Below are 16,166 nucleotides of genomic sequence, written 5' to 3'. Positions count from 1 at the left end.
TGAGCCTGCGTGTCCGGAGCCTGTGCTCCGCAACGGGAGAGGCCACAACAGTGAGAGGTCCGCGTACCGCCAAAAATAAATAAATAAATAAATAAATAAAATAAATAAATAAATAAAAGGACCTTAAAATAATGGTGGGTAGATGGAAACCACACAAACCTAGTACAACGAAAATCTGAGGGTCTGAATTCCCCTTAAGTCCCATAAAACTCCACAAAGGACAGTCATTAAAACACGAAAAAGTCAACAAGGTTTTTAAAGGTGACTTTACACAACGAGTACAGGCGTCCACGAGGGTGGAAAGACCCCGCAGGTCCCGCAGCCTCTGCTCTGGAGCAGGGATTGGCTGAGAAGGAAACAATCGAGGAGACCGCTGCTACCCGGGGAAGGAAAAGGTGCCAGAGTGTCACTGTGGCAAAGGAGAAATTTACCTCCGTGGCCGAATCAAATTTCCTGCACTAAACAATTCTGAAGTATTAATGGAGTTAATTTAGAAATCACTATTCACATTAACGCAGGAAAAAAGTGTTATCAGGCGTTGACACAACAGCCTAATACCTACTGTAATAGGTACCCTGCTAAATATATTTAGGTGACGTGTATTTGAAAGAAAAACACCCTTACCTTTCACAGAACCACCGTGGACGTGCTGAGGAGCAGAGATTCGAATACCATTTATTCTACTATTCAATCTGTTGTCAGTTTTCTTAATTTTCTCCCTAGGCCGAAAGTATACATGTTACCCACATTGTTTATAAGAGTCCCTAGAGAACACACTAAGTACAGTATTAATAAAATTCCCCTCAAATTTTTTTTATAATTAAAAAAAAATGTTTAGTAAGGTACAATGTAAATCCAAGATTCACCCTTTAGTTTACAGGGCTGAGAATTTTGCCTCTCCAAACTGAATATAATATTTGACAATAGCTTTATTTTTATCACCTGCATGTGTTGATTATTTAGAACTGAAAAAATTAAGTCCAGAGTAAAAATATAAAGAAAACTAATGGAAAAATACTATTTATACTACATAAATTAAACATGCCCATTATCAAATGTTGTCTCTTCTTACCAATTTCTATTGCTGGAAAGATTAAATTAAACCTACTTTTCTATTTGTGGCTTTCCTTTCTTCTTATTTATTGAAGATAAACTTCGTTTTTCAGTTGAATGCTAGGGAAAAGAATAAAAAAAAAATCAGACTAAAGTGAGACCATACTCGTGTAGGTATCCTCTTATTCTGATAAAAAACATTAAAATAATGCAGTCCCAGTTGTATATTCTAACACGTTTTTATTTCCAACCTCTTTTTTGAAGTTACCTACTTGACCCACTAAAATCTGCATATTCTAACAAATACTTAATATTAATTATGAGTAAAATACCTATTTCGTATTTTGCTTTTAAAATGGATGTGTATTTTTTCGTCTTATCACAAAATGAAACACAACCAAGTAACCAGTATTTGCTATACGTTTACTAATATTCTCGTAAAGTTCAGGTTGGTAAAACTGCAACACACAATTGCGTCAACTCTAAGAAGAAAAGGTGCTAGCACTGAAGTAGTGGGAGAAAAAGTATAATCACATAGACCTGAAACTCGGCCATTAAGTAAGTATGACTCCGATAACACACAATTTCTCAAAGTATGTTTTAATGCTTTAGTTCATAAAAACACGTTCCAGTAAAGGTTAACATTTGGATCTGAGTGTTGGCCAGTAATAAAAATCAATTTTCTAGAGAGAAGGTGGTTCTCTCCATAGCTGTACCAGTAAGTATCTCTCATGTATCTGTGGTGCCATGTTACCTAAACACACTTGAGAGCATTCTGTTCTCTGATTACACCAACTCCTAAAAACCAAGTATTTCCTAAGTACATTCAGGACTGCTGGTAAACTGGCCCAACAACTCATGAGGGAAGGTCTGTTTCAAAATTCACATCACCAATAAACAGCGAGACAGTGACTGAAACGTGAATAACTCAAAAGCAAAAAACCTGGCATAACAATGCATCCCTAGTGAAACATTTTAGGCATCACAATAAAATGTACTAATATTTTTGAGCAATACAAGTAATACAGGGCTTCCCACGTGGTGCAGTGGTTAAGAATCTGCCTGCCAGTGCAAGGGACACGGGTTCGAACGCTGGTCCGGGAAGATCCCACATGCCATGGAGCAGCTAAGCCCACGTGCCACAACTACCGAGCCTGTGCTCTAGAACCCGTGAGCCACAACGACTGAGCACGCGTGCCACAACTACTGAAGCCCGCACGCCTGGAGCCCGTGCTCTGCAACAAGAGAAGCCACCGCGATGAGAAGCCCGTGCGCAGCAACAAAGAGTAGCCCCGGCTTGCCTCAGCTAGAGAAAGCCCACGCGCAGCAACAAAGACCCAACATGGCCAAAAGTAAATAAATAAATAAAAATTACAACAAAAAACAAAAAAACGAAGTAATACATATACACTTCTTCAGGTCACAGAGGAGCTTAGATCATGTACGCCAACTAACTTTGAAGTCTTACATTCAAACATTCCTTCATTTCCTCTTACCAGATACACTATCTGACATAATAATGCTTAAAGAACTCGACTCTCATGCAGTGACAATGCTTCAACGGTATGGCACGAAGACGAAACGAAGCCCCCGTACCTGGTCAGCTAAGGCCACGCAGTGCTCCGGGTGCTGAATGGCGGTGCAGGTGTGCTTCCTCCAATCCGTGGTCCCATTCTGCTCAGAATACTGCAGGGTGAGCCCGTCCGGCGGAGAACCACCGGTACCAACGGTGCTACCGGAAGAAGAGTTCACGCATGTGTGAGCCTCTGGCCTCCTCGTCCCATAACGAAGAAGCTACACTAACCCCGCCTTCAGTGTACTCGTGTCTCATAGAATGCCCAGCAACAGCTCTAAGGAAAGAAGCCTACTGTAAGAATGAACCAGCTCACACCTCTCTTACCTATTTAATAGTTAATACCTGCCTCTGAGGAGGCTGACAGCAGAGGCACAGCCTGGCTTTAGACTCATCCTGTACCACTCACAGCTGGGGCGTTAGCCCCAATCTCAAGAGAAGCACTATGTCCTGTGTGTGTCTAAGGCAAGTAAAGGGACAGGATGATGTGACTGAAAACCAAGAGAAACACACAACAGAAGGAGACTCAGAGAGAGTCCAGAGAATGAAGTGATTGGACGTGGACTCTGAATGAACAGTGTTTCACATCGGTCAAGGACTGCAAGACGACAGGATTTTGGAAGAATACTGGAATATAGAAAAAAAGAACCATATTTAAATCCTAGAACTGTACAGTAAACTGAAATTAAGAACTCAATGGATGGAAACAGGTGAAAAAAATCACTGAAGAGGAAATTTCATCATGAGACAATAGACTGGAACACTGAGAGGAAAAGAATGTGGAAAACAAAAAAAAATTTGAGAGAACACCTAGGACATGGTGAAAAGTCTAACCTGTAAGCACCCCGAGCCTCAGAAGACGGAGCAAGAGAACAGGCAGAAGCAATATGTGAAGAGAGAATGGCCTGGGCTTCTCTGAAACAGAACTGTATCAAACTTCAGACTTAGGAAAGCAGAACGCATTCAAAGAAAGCTACAAATATATCATAGGAAACTGCTGAAAACCAGACAATGGGAAAATTCAAAAACACAGTCAGTTTGGAAAAGCACACTAACTTTCAAAGAGCAGCGATAAGACTGAAGAACAACGGATACCCCTAAAAGCAGAATCTGGCGATGACACAGTTGATTTGGGAGGTGATCCAGAAGTGGGAACAAGGAGTGGGGAGAATGAAACAGGAAAGGAGGAAAAACCAGCGTGTGGGTCCGTTAGCGAGGCTGCCGCTCTGAGCGACAGAGGCTCGAACCAGCTGGGACCTCCCAGAATTATCTCCCCAAAGGGCAGGAAGCTGGAGCTCCCCACCAGTTGAGGGTTGACCCGTGGGGCAAATTAACGTGCAGCCCTGAACTGGGCTGGTTCAAGGGCTGAGCAGGCTCATAGAATCAGCGCGGGCCCTGAGGCAGGAGGCGGACAGTCACGAGGCAGGGCCTGCGGAGGGACGGTCGCAGTGTGAGGGGGGTCAGAAGTCACATAAATGATTTTATGTGGCTTGCAGCAGAAATCAAACTGGGCTGAGAGGATATGATGTGAAGGACCAAGGGCACTAGACCGGTGACAGCGACACTGGAGCTTCCGAGCACTCACAGAAAGTAACTGCCAGCCTGGAGTCCTATGTCATATGAGCAAAAATGTCTTTCAAAACTGAAGGCAAAATAGACATTTCTTCCAGATAAAAACAAAGTGATTTCATTACTGGCAGATATGATGACAGGGAATTCTCAAGTGTTCTTCAGTTAGAAGGATGCTCAGGCACACTGGAAGGAATGAAGAACAGTGGAATGGTAAACACCTAAATGATTAATGCAAAAAGGTTGCATGAGGTTTAAAACAGAATTAAGATGCATGACAGCTACAGTTTATAAGCTGGGAGGAGGTAAGTGAAGTTACAGTGATCCAAGGTCCTCACGTGGGAAATGGTACAAGCACAAATATCAGACCTTCCTAAGTCAAAGATGTAGAATAAAACCTCTAGGTAACCATCAGAAGAATCGAAAAACAATGTATGGAAAACTATCAAGGCTAATAGAAGAGAAAAACAGAATTAAAAAAAAATCACCCAAAAGCAAGAAAGGAGAGAAAGGAAAACACAGGAAAGGTGAGACAAATAACAAGCAAACAGTAAACCGGCAGAATTATAGCCAAATACATCAGTAAGTAAACGTGATGGTGATTTAAAAACACACAAAGTCATTCATGTTTTAGGAACTAGATACCTACTTCACAAGGGGACTTTTGCCGGTATGTTTCTTGTGGATTATGGTGTGCTGTAACACATCTAGAGTGGAGGAAAAAAACAATTTATTATACCATATGCTTCTGCAAAATCCAAAAGGAAGACGCAACTAATGTATGTGACCATAACAGTGTTGACAGACCACGTAGAGCACGTCCAAGCATTTTTCACAATTCCTTAAAGAAACAATTTTTCAAAGACACAGTAATTTCCTTAAATATCCTCTCAAATATGTTCCACCAATAGCAAAATCAATTTTGTCCAAGACTACGAAATTTGACGTGAGCATTACGCTGCAAAACCACACATTCAATTTCAGGCTCTTTTTTAACCATTAGAAAAAAAAGAAGTATCTCAAATATCAAAAAACCACATGTTAATAAAACCAACACCCATGTACCCACCTCCCAGATACCTCTGTATTTGCCTCTTTTTATTAGGAAAGGAAATATCCCAGAAACAACCAAAGGCCTCCCTCCATTCCATTCAGCTCCCTCCCTCCACAGAGGTTAACTAGTTGAAATAATCTAGTGCATGTTTTTATTTTAACTACCCCTGTATTCACAAACACACAGTGGTGCTACATGTTTGAATATACTATAAATACCCTTTATTTTAATTGCCACCTAGCATGAATGTACCACAATCTATTTATAACTTTATTAACATTTGAAACATTTGGGTTAACATCCAAGTACTTGCTGTTACCCATAAGCTGCTAGGAGAGCCTGAATCCCTGTCCCCTGAAGACACGGACGACAATTTTCATAGAAGCAGAACTGCTGGGGAGTAGCATTAATCACCTCCAACTTCACGAGAGTGTCAAATTTTTGTCCAAAACAGTTGTACCAATAGTTGTACCAATTTAAATTCCCATCAACAGTAGATGAGGATTCCCATTACTTCATATCTTTGATCATGTCAGACTTGAAAATGGTTTGCCAATCTGATGAGTGTGAACTAATCTCTCATTGTTTTTTTGTTTTTTAATTATTTTATTTATTTATTTTTGGCTGCATTGGGTCTTCGTTGCTGCGCGCGGGCTTTCTCTAGTTGCGGCGAGCGGGGGGCTACTCTTCGTTGCGGTGCACGGTCTTCTCATTGCGGTGGCTTCTCTTGTTGCAGAGCGTGGGCTCTAGGCACATGGGCTTCCGTAGTTGTGGCACACGGGCTCAGTGGTTGTGGCTCGCGGGCTCTAGAGCACAGGCTCAGTAGTTGTGGTGCACGGGCTTAGTTGCTCTGCGGCATGTGGGGACTTTGTGGACCAGGGCTCGAACCCGTGTCCCCTGCATTGGCAGGCGGATTCTTACCCACTGAGCCACCAGGGAAGCTCCTCTCATTGTTTTTAGTTTGCATTTTCTGGACTACTCGTGAGGCTGAACCATTCAAGGTTCTTCTGTGAGAACTGCCTGTGTTTATCTTTCCCCATATTGTTGACCAGACTGATTTTCTCAATGATTTTTAAAAGAATCTATAGTCTGGATGTATAGTCTTTACACCTGTAAATATCCTGCAAATGTCCTCTGAATGGAAACCTTTTGCCACTTGTTAAGCTTTAATTTAGATTAGAAAGATCTCCACTATGGTCATGCTCTGTCCTGTCAAGAAAGCCTTCTCATCCCAGACTATTAATACTTAAAAATTTAAGTTTTACATTTTACATATTACATTAAGTTTATATATGTTGCAAATAATTTGTTATTCATTTGAAACTTTCTGTGCCCAACAGAAGTAGGGATCTAATTATATAACACTTTTTTTGACTGGAAAGCCAGCCAATACCATTTATTGCATATTCTTTCCCCACTTTTCTGTAAGGCCACCTGTCACATTCCAAGTTCCCATATGTCTGTTTCTCAGTTCCTTAATCTGTTCTAACGGTTTGTTTACCTATCCCTGTGACAATATCACGCAGAATGACTTATTCCAGTGAATCAGCGTTTACCTTCTTCTTGACTTGAAGCTTCTGAGCTGTCTTCTTTTAAGTGTTCTAATATCTTAGAAGTCTTCAGAGAGGATTGTAAGTTATCTGCAGGAAGTATTAAATACCATTAACTTTTAGGGAAAATTATAATAGTGAGAAAAACAAATATAATTATTACTCTTCTCCCACGGAGGATGAGAGTGGAGAGTTAATGGTAAAGAGAACACGTTTAGTAGTTAGGACTTTGAAGAAAGCTAGAGGACATAGCACAAAACCCTGGAATGTGAGTGGGGACCCTGAAGCACGGAGCCAGCTCTCCCCATAAAAGCCACAGGAGTGAAGCAAGCTGCTTCACATCTGCCTGCCCCCATGTGCTCTTGTGCAAAATGAGGAGATGGACTAGATTAGTGCTTCTCAACTATCTGTGCTGTGTAAGGTTTTTCAGAATTTCCAGTTTGTGTGGATCGCTCCTTTTATGAAAGACAGTATAATGTGGCAACGTGAGATTACTCCCAGCATCTCCTCTCTGCTCCTGTTCTTCTACCATAGACCAGTGACCAGCAATCATGGACCAGCACTGACCCAGAGAACCCACTTTGATGCACTGGATTATATGTCCATTAAAATACAGACCAGTAGGCTTCTGGAGGTCAACATTTTAAGTCATTCAGGAGTTTAACATTTGTTCTCTCAGCTGTCGGGATACGGAATATTGCTCTCTATTGTGGGGCAGGGGAAGTTAGAGCTGTCATTTCTTAAAAGAGTAAGTGCAAATGAACTTTGCCAATGATGTGTTCTTTGGTGAAATAATTTGAACATCCTGACCAGATTTTCCACAATCTCAAAACATGTCCCTTAATACACTATTTTGATTTCACAACAATTTGATATCTTAAAATCTACCAGCCTCTTTAGCATTGCTCATATAATTTAGATACTGCCAAACTCTCCAGACGGGTTTTCTGTTATTTATGTGTGTACTACCCACTTGGGTACATTTTCCTAGGCAGCCTGCTAAAATCTGAATTAAAAGTTTAACTTCATGCTTCAGTGCTTTTTTAGAATTAGACAGACGCTATTTATAGATATTCATTAAAAACCACACTTGGTTCAAGTGGAAAGCACTGACTGTTAAATCTATTAACATCTCTAGAATGATCAGGATTCTCTTTTAAAAAAGCTATTGCCACTATTCAGACATGAATTTAAACATGGAGTTGTTCATCTTGTCTTAGTCATGAAGAGTCGTTAATTCTAGTTGCTACTTTTTGTTTAAAATGTTTAAGGCATATATACATATACACAAATGATTAGAAAAACTAAAAGTTAACCCCTATGTTACAATAAATATCCACTCATACTATTTTTTTTTTACCTCTTTTTTTCCTCCCACTTTGAACTGAGGAAAAATGCATTTTCTTTCCCCTCTAGGTACAGGGAGACATGGCTTTGTTGAAAGCAGAAGGAAAGATTCAAAAAACAAGAAAAATACACAGCGACTTGCCGTAATGGCTGTGCTTAAAGTTAGCAGAAATTCTCCTAAAGCACACGTCGATGTTACTGGCAAAATATTTGTTAAAAAAGGCAGCTGAGATAGACGTCTATAAAGCTAAACTCAAGGCAGACCATGATGAATGCTGAAACACGCGGGCAAAACCAAACCACAGGAACATACGAGAAATCTAGGAAATCCTCATGAGGTGTTATTTCAGTTGGGTCCTGAAACAGGGGTGATTTTAACAGACTGTAACAAAAGAGGGGGTGCAGAACGAGACAAGACCCTGGGACAGGAAAAGGCAGGGTGTCCTGAGTGGCTGCCAAGCCTGCGGTGGCTGCCAAGCCCGCGAGCCCTGGGAGCCCGAGAGGTGAGAGGCGGCCCGAGAGGTGAGAGGCGGCTCAAGGGGCTCACGGCAGGGCTTGAATTTCACAGCAAACGTTTAAGGTTCTAAATAGAGGATTAACAAATTGATCCCCGAGACAAGCCCAGGACAGGTTATAGTACAGTAAGAAACTAGAATCTGAGAGAAGTGAGGCTTTGCACAGTCTGTGCATGAAAAAAAGACCTAACTAACAATGGGATTGGTGAGGAGGGGTAAAAAGGATGATGTCCTTTGTCTGGCGTGACTTGGCCTTTAAATGACTGAATACAAAGAGGAAAGGTGAAAAGAGTAAGGCCAGAGTTTCCAGCCTGGGAGGCTGGGGAGGTCATTATGGGAACAGGGGCACATCACGAGAGGTTATCCATCATGCAAGCAGCACTGAAGCATCTCTACAACCTGTAAGCCAGATCTCTCAAGGAATTTGAGGATGCAGTATGCCCACGAGTTTGAGATACTTGGCCCTTGCCTTGGCATCAGTCTGTTTTGTGACATTAGCTTTTTTTTTAAATTTTTTAATTTTTACTAGAGTATAGCTGATTTACAGTGTTGTGTTAGTTTCTGCTGTACAGCAAAGTGAATCAGTTATATATATACATACATCCACTTTTTTATATTCTTTTTGCATATAGGTCATTACTGTTTTGTCACATTAGCTGTTGTAAGTTATTTTCTTTAAAACTGCAGTATAAAATTCACTAAAGGGCCTCCCTGGTGGCGCAGTGGTTGAGAGTCCGCCTGCCGATGCAGGGGATACGGGTTCGTGCCCCGGTCTGGGAGGATCCCATATGCCGCGGAGCGGCTGGGCCCGTGAGCCATGGCCGCTGGGCCTGCGCATCCGGAGCCTGTGCTCCGCAACGGGAGAGGCCACAACAGTGAGAGGCCTGCATACCGCAAAAAGAAAAAAAAAAAAAAAAAAAAAATTCACTAAAAACTACAAATGTTTCTAATTTTGTATGCCACTATTCCTTGACCTTAACTAAAATGACAATCCCATACAAGATGGCATGGTAAAGCAAGAAATCCAAGCAAGAAAAAGGCCAAATTTCTACAGAGAAGCAAAGGGACACTTACTGAGGCTGTGTAGAGGGTCTGATGATATGGACTGAAAAAAGCTGTGTACTTTCTGATTCTGTAGAAAAGCTCGTGATGAAGTTGAAAATAGCTGCCTGCATATAAAAAGAAAAGACATTCATTAATTTCATGTACTACAAATCCATGAGATAGTTTAGATTGTAAACAAACCCAGTGGCAGTTTAATTCAGGTATAAAAAATTGTTTTCCTAAGGAAAAGAATATTATTTTCTAATGTATTTCCCATAGGAAGAAGTGAGTAAAAGACTTATTTACAAGAATCTAATAAAACAGGCTTATTTTTAATTTTATATAATCTAGTGGTAACGCTTCAATTCTAACCAACTATGTATTATTTCAGCCTTTTACCCAAGTGGTCCAATAGTCGCCTTTCTGCTCAGAAAAACAACTTCAGTTTCTTTACCCTTCTTCATAGGTGTTACTTTTCATCATTTGGGTGTACCATGAAGGCACCTTCCCACAGTCTGAAAGTAAGAGGTTGGGAAGTTCGGGATGCAGGAGTTCTGGAAACTACGAACGGAACGCAGCGGCCAAGTTAGTCACAAGTATTACTACAGACTAAGGTATGACTGATGATTCATCTCAATATGTATCATAACACAGTTCTAAGCTGTTATCTTTAAAAAACAGCTTTCCTCATGTTTTATTAATGTCATTAAAAGATTCCAACTGGAGGTCTTCCCCACAAAAGGTTACTCTGCAGAAAGGGGCATAGTTACAGCACAGTTACTTGGGATCTGAATACCAGCTCAATCACTTAAAAGCTGAATCACCCTAAACAAATTATTTGGCCTTTCAGTTCCGATTTCTTCTTAGGGAATATACTAACATTCTTCAAGGTTATGACACTCAAATAGTATACGCATATTAAACTGTCACCCTGCTCAACATCCAAACCCCCTTCCATTACTTTTGAACATTTTAAATGCTCATTTAAAAATTTAATTCTTAATGTCTCCCCAAGGTTTTGGACCTATCATTCAGATTAGTTATAAAATCATCAAAATAAATATCAAGAGATGACCCCTATGGACCAAAGTTGCCTTGTGCATTAGACAAAATTGCTTCTTGGTTCTCAAATGTGGAGGCAAATATTCAGTAGGAATACAAAGGGAGGAAATGAAAAGATGGAAGAGAAACTGAGATACAAAGTATGGAGCTAATCTAAATTTCCAGGTCTGAACACATTACCTAAGGCTGAGGATTAAAATCCAAAGGCATCTACTGCCCAGTTACATTTACAAACCAAATTAACTGGTCAAAAGTACAGGCATATCCAGTATAGGAAAACCACACCTGAGATAAAGGCAGGGGCTTGGTTGGAATCAGCATACAGACTCAAGTCAGGGTTCATTGCTGCTTAACCACAAGATGGCAGTTATACCCAACTAGAACCCAAAGTGGCTATAAACTACTCAAGCAATCAAATAAGAAAAACAGGATTACATTTTGACATAACAGAAGTCATCCAACCCCAAATGTACATTTCAGTGCCATACCTTCATTTTCCTAATTTACAGTGTACTTGGAAGTAAATGCAGTATGTCCTGTACCAATCCAATCTCCACTTCACTTATAAATTCATTACCTACCTCTTGCTTTCATTTCTCCCTCTCCTTTATAATTGCTACATTTCTTAAATGAATTATAGCAATACTAATCTAAAATTCACAAACTGAGAATAAGTGTCCTAAAATCCAGTTAATGGTGTTGAGACCACAGGCTAGCCATACAAAAGAATCAAAGATGTTTTTAAAAGGAAGTATTACGAAGAAAACATTTTAAAAATATAATTTTTGAAGAGAAAAAGTCTTTTCAAGCTGGACACAAAACCCTGAACCTGTAAGAGAAAAGACTGATAAATCCAACTACATAAAAATTTAAACCTTTTGCGTGGTCAAGAAATAATGACAAACAGTGCTCCTTTCTTTTACCTAACAAATAACTCTTATGAATTAGTAATCAATAAAAAAGTGAAAGGGACTGAAAAATTCACTCAGAGGAAAGTACAGAGGCCACTCAAATACAGAGTAAAATGAGATACAGTCTTCCTTTTTTAGAGACTGGCAAAGATGAGAAGCTGAGGGTATTTCTGTCGGCTGAGGTGTGGAGGAGACGTAAAAACAAGGCTTCTGAGGGTATAAAGTGCTGCTGCCCGCTGAGAAGGAACCTGGAAGTACCGCATGTTAAAAAATGCACACTGTGCTGCTGACCAAAAATTCCAATTCCACACATTTCTCTTACAGAGAAGTGTGTTAAGAAACATATATGTGGACGGTCACTGTAATATTCTTGCAGCGTTAAAATATTTAGGAAGAACCAAAACAGCCATAAAATACACTGATTAGTTTAATTATGGTACAACTAAACATGGAACATTATGTAGCAAATAAAAACTGAGGCAGCGATCTTTTCACATGTACTGATGCTTTACCACGTCCACTATATTTAATGAAAAGACTAAGGGGCAAAAACGTGTGCAAAGGAGAGTTCATGTGCGCAAAGGAAATACACACAAATAAACAAAGTCAGGGATGTGTACATGCACAGAAAATTTTTGGAAAGGTATGGAAGGTTTTAATGAAGGCCACTTCTAGTGCCTAGACTTGAAGAAAGGGATATTAGGGACTTTTCACATTACACCTTCCTTTGCATTCTCCACAAATAGCTTGAATAACATCTTTATAGTGAAAAGGCTATCCACACACACACACACACACACACACACACACACACACACACACACAGGATCGTATGAGGAGAACCCTAAAAGCTATAACAAGGAGTCCAACACATACTTCTTCTTTTTTTTTTTTTTTTTTGCGGTACGCGGGCCTCTCACTGCTGTGGCCTCTCCCGTTGCGGAGCACAGGCTCCGGACGCACAGGCTCAGTGGCCATGGCTCACAGGCCCACTCCGCGGCATGTGGGATCTTCCCGGACCGGGGCACGAACCCGCGTCCCCTGCATCGGCAGGCGGACTCTCAACCACTGCGCCACCAGGGAAGCCCCAACACATACTTCTTAATTGTGGTGTTGGCCAAGAGCCAAGTTTCTGAAAGTGGCTCCTTGTGGAAGTATTTTTTTCCCTCTGAAAACCTCAAACTTACAGAGAAGTTGCAAATAAAGAGAATTTTCTTTCTAAACCATAAATAACTGACATCTGCTGCCCCAACCCCGGGTGAAACATGAGTATTCCTACGAAGACATTCTCCTACAATCAAAATCGGGATGCTAACACTGATACACTGTGACCTCCTAACCCCCACATGCCATTTGACTTTTGCCAATTGATCCCAAAGGATCCTTTTCACCACAGAGGCCCAGTCCACATCCTGCGCTGCACCCAGCCAGCCGTGCCATCTTCTCAGCCCTCCCTCGACTGTCCTGGCTTTAAGAGGACAGCGCAGACGTTTTGTGGAATGGTCACAATTTGGGTTTGTCTGCTGTTTCCCCGAGATTAGGTTCACTGCAGGAACATCACAGGGGCGAGGTAGTGCTCCTTCGTGGCCGCCTACTGTGTGGTAGGCGGTCCTGAGTCAAGTTCACCGTCCTGGATCCAAGTAGCATCAGTCAGACTTCTCCACCCAGAGGTACTCTCCCTCCTTTAGAAGTAATAAGCACTGGGAAATGACTTTGACAATGTAAATGTCCTAGTCCTCAAACGTTCAATCTATTCGTTTATTACTTATTTCAACATGGACCCATGGTTTCCTATTTTATTCAACGTTACTGTTCTTATTTATTTTGATGTTCAATTTGCTCCAGATTTGACCACTAGGAGCCCCTTCAAGCTGGCCTTTGTCCTTGTGACCAAGCCAAACATTCCCTGAGCGCTTCCCTGCTCTCTGGCACGACGGGCTCATCTTGTATTTTTCCTCCTCCAGCCCTGCAATCAGCTTCTCCTCCAAGGAGCCCTAGCTCTGTTCAGTGGAGAACAGAGTTACAAGTCAAGCTCTGGATACCAGGGATGCCCACCGCTACTGGGGTGTGGCTGCTTCCAGACCCTTTCAATGACTAGAGCCAGGGAACACACGTGTACACACACAACCATATTTATTTCTGTATCTACCTATATATACTGAAAATCATGAGTCTGCACAGATATCTTTAATTTCATTCTGGTTTTCTCCTTTCCATACCATAACTCTCTTCTCCAACAGAGAAACTTGCTTCTCATGATTCTTAATATACACCCTAACTAGGCCCATCCCCCTGTAGTAAGCTCATCTGTCTCCCACTGTCACTGCTTCTCCCTTCAGAGCCCTGCGCATACACCCTCCTGACCCCATCTGGGCCCCACGCCCTGCCAGGCCACCTGTCACGTGTGCACCCTCTGGAACATTAGGCCAGGCCTCCCACCACCATCACCCGGGGGCGAATGACTTCCCTCCCCAGAGGCTGTCACAAAGCGCAGACACCAGGCTCGCGCTGCCACCCCCCACCCCCGTACCACAGCTGCACAGGCCCCTCCTGAGCCACCTGTATGTGCGGGGGCCTGAGAGTTCGCCACCCTCTAAGGCGTGCTCTTCGGACCACGCGCCCCCAGCAGCCTAGAATCCCAGCACTGCGCCCACCCCAGTACTGTGGGGCACGACTCTGCCCTTTAACAGGCTCCCCAGGGATGTACACGCCCACCGATGCTTGAGCAGCAGCACAGGGGACTCTTCCTCACCCAACCCCACCCCATCTCAGCCCTGGAATGCTCTCTGTGCCCACCCCCAAGAGACCCAGCCCCTCCCACTTCTCCTCGTCCTTCTCTGGACCCTCCCACTGTGGCCTCTGGGACGCCCGCCCTCAGTGAACGGGCTGGTGCCTCTGACTCTAAAGTCCTGCCGGCCCGCCCGCTTTCCTCACGGCCCATCGTGCGTGGGCTCGCAGGGGGGCTTCGAGTCGGACCCTCCCGCTCTCTGCTCCGCTGCCTTTTCCCAGTCACTCCCTCCATCTCCTCTCTGGCTTCCCTCATTTGCTTCCAAATCACACCCTAAATCTTGTCATACAATGAAAATACCCTCCCTCCCGGATTTCTGCTTCTGTCCCCAGCCCCACCCCATCCGGAGAATACTCAGGGGGCCTCGGGGGCAGCAGGAGGGTCGCTGCATGAAAAGGCTCGCACCTCTGCCTCAGCAAGTCTTCCTCCCAGCTGGGCCCGCTTAGCTTCAGAGGGCAGATCAGTCTCACCTAAGCCCCGACTCTAAGCCACAGACGCGCCAACACTGCTTTCACTATTTTACTTATTAATAACTGCAAGTTTCCAGTGTAACAGCATTTGTTTCCTTGGCCGTTATCCCTTAGTTTCTCTCTCCTAAAGGGGGGCCCTCAGAGAGGGATGAGCGCCAACAATGACCGAAACCACACTGCAAACCTCGGCCACCCTTCACTTTCCCACCCATCAGCCTAACCTTACTCAGCAGCTTAGATCCAAAACCATCTCCAAAGCTGAGCTCTTGGACAAGGGCCTCTTTCAATAAACATTTTATGGTGAAAATAAGAGGTTTCACTGAGTATTTGCATACTTTAGAAACGATTTTTATGATAACAGACAGCTGAAAAGTACAATGATATGAGAAATTCGTTTGGTGTCTACTACTAGCCTAGATCTAAATAACACAAGGATTAAAAAGTCCATTCTGAAAAGGACTCCAGAGGAGGAATCTCTGTGATCTCCCCTAGAACTCCAGCCTCAGCCCCGGGACGGCCGTGGCCCAGCCTTGGAGGCTGCCGGGCAGGTGCCAGTAAACCGTTACCTCAGGATGGGCTCCAGGTCAGGGTGCCGCCGTTCTTCCCTCTTCAGTGAGCCCTGATTCAGGGCTCTTAAGATGGTCTTGTCAAAAGTCTCCGAGGACAACTCCTTTGGAAGCTAGGAAAGAAAAACCGCACGACCGACGTTAAGTTTCTCACTTACTGGCAAATATGTCACACACCAGAGGCACAAAAGGAAGATGAATGCCTCCTACTCAGAAATCATCCCTAAGCAGTTCCTTTTCTAGATCTTCCCCAAAAGCGGCACTGCACAGGGCACCGCGGGGTCCCGAGGGAAGGGGAGGGGCCCGGGGTGCCGGCAGCGCTAAGCCTGCTCTGGGCCCGCCGGCACTCCCCTCCCATCCCAGGACACCGCACCAAGGTTCTTGAGTGAAATGGAGCCTTTCGCAGGGCAGGGAGTATTATTTTTATCCTCAAATAGTATTCTGAAAACTGTGATCTCTGCCTTTATAGTTATCACTTTTGTGTCTTCTGTATCACGTGTGAACCTCAGGCCATGTCAGACTGTCAACGCTACACACCAAATAAAGACCTGGGTGTGAAAGATGGGGTGAAAACTCAGAACCTTACATAAAAAGATTAATTGGAGGTTTAGTAACCTTTTCCTCAGTGTGATGGAGGTGGCCTCAGAGCCATGTACAAGAAATC

At 43.0% G+C, this 16,166-nt stretch overlaps 1 protein-coding gene across 2 annotated transcripts in view; it reads right to left on the bottom strand.

Annotated features, from left to right (window-relative positions):
- ZCCHC2 (zinc finger CCHC-type containing 2) overlaps positions 1 to 16,166 on the bottom strand; it is a gene marked incomplete at its 5' end in the record, with an annotated part of 52,882 nt that overhangs the window by 15,740 nt on the left and 20,976 nt on the right. For both annotated transcript variants that reach the window (XM_082640755.1, XM_082640754.1), the window contains 7 exons: positions 625 to 719; positions 1,109 to 1,173; positions 2,650 to 2,785; positions 4,845 to 4,902; positions 6,806 to 6,889; positions 9,736 to 9,830; positions 15,503 to 15,615. In XM_082640755.1, coding sequence (XP_082496881.1) covers positions 625 to 719; positions 1,109 to 1,173; positions 2,650 to 2,785; positions 4,845 to 4,902; positions 6,806 to 6,889; positions 9,736 to 9,830; positions 15,503 to 15,615 — 646 coding nt within the window. The remainder of the gene's footprint in view (positions 1 to 624; positions 720 to 1,108; positions 1,174 to 2,649; positions 2,786 to 4,844; positions 4,903 to 6,805; positions 6,890 to 9,735; positions 9,831 to 15,502; positions 15,616 to 16,166) is intronic.

This window comes from Mesoplodon mirus (genome assembly GCF_964341445.2).
Source record: "Mesoplodon mirus genome assembly, chromosome: 13".
NCBI classification, from domain to species: Eukaryota; Metazoa; Chordata; class Mammalia; order Artiodactyla; family Ziphiidae; genus Mesoplodon; species Mesoplodon mirus.
Note: the sequence above shows the minus strand (reverse complement) of the source record. Positions and strands in the feature narration are given on the sequence as shown.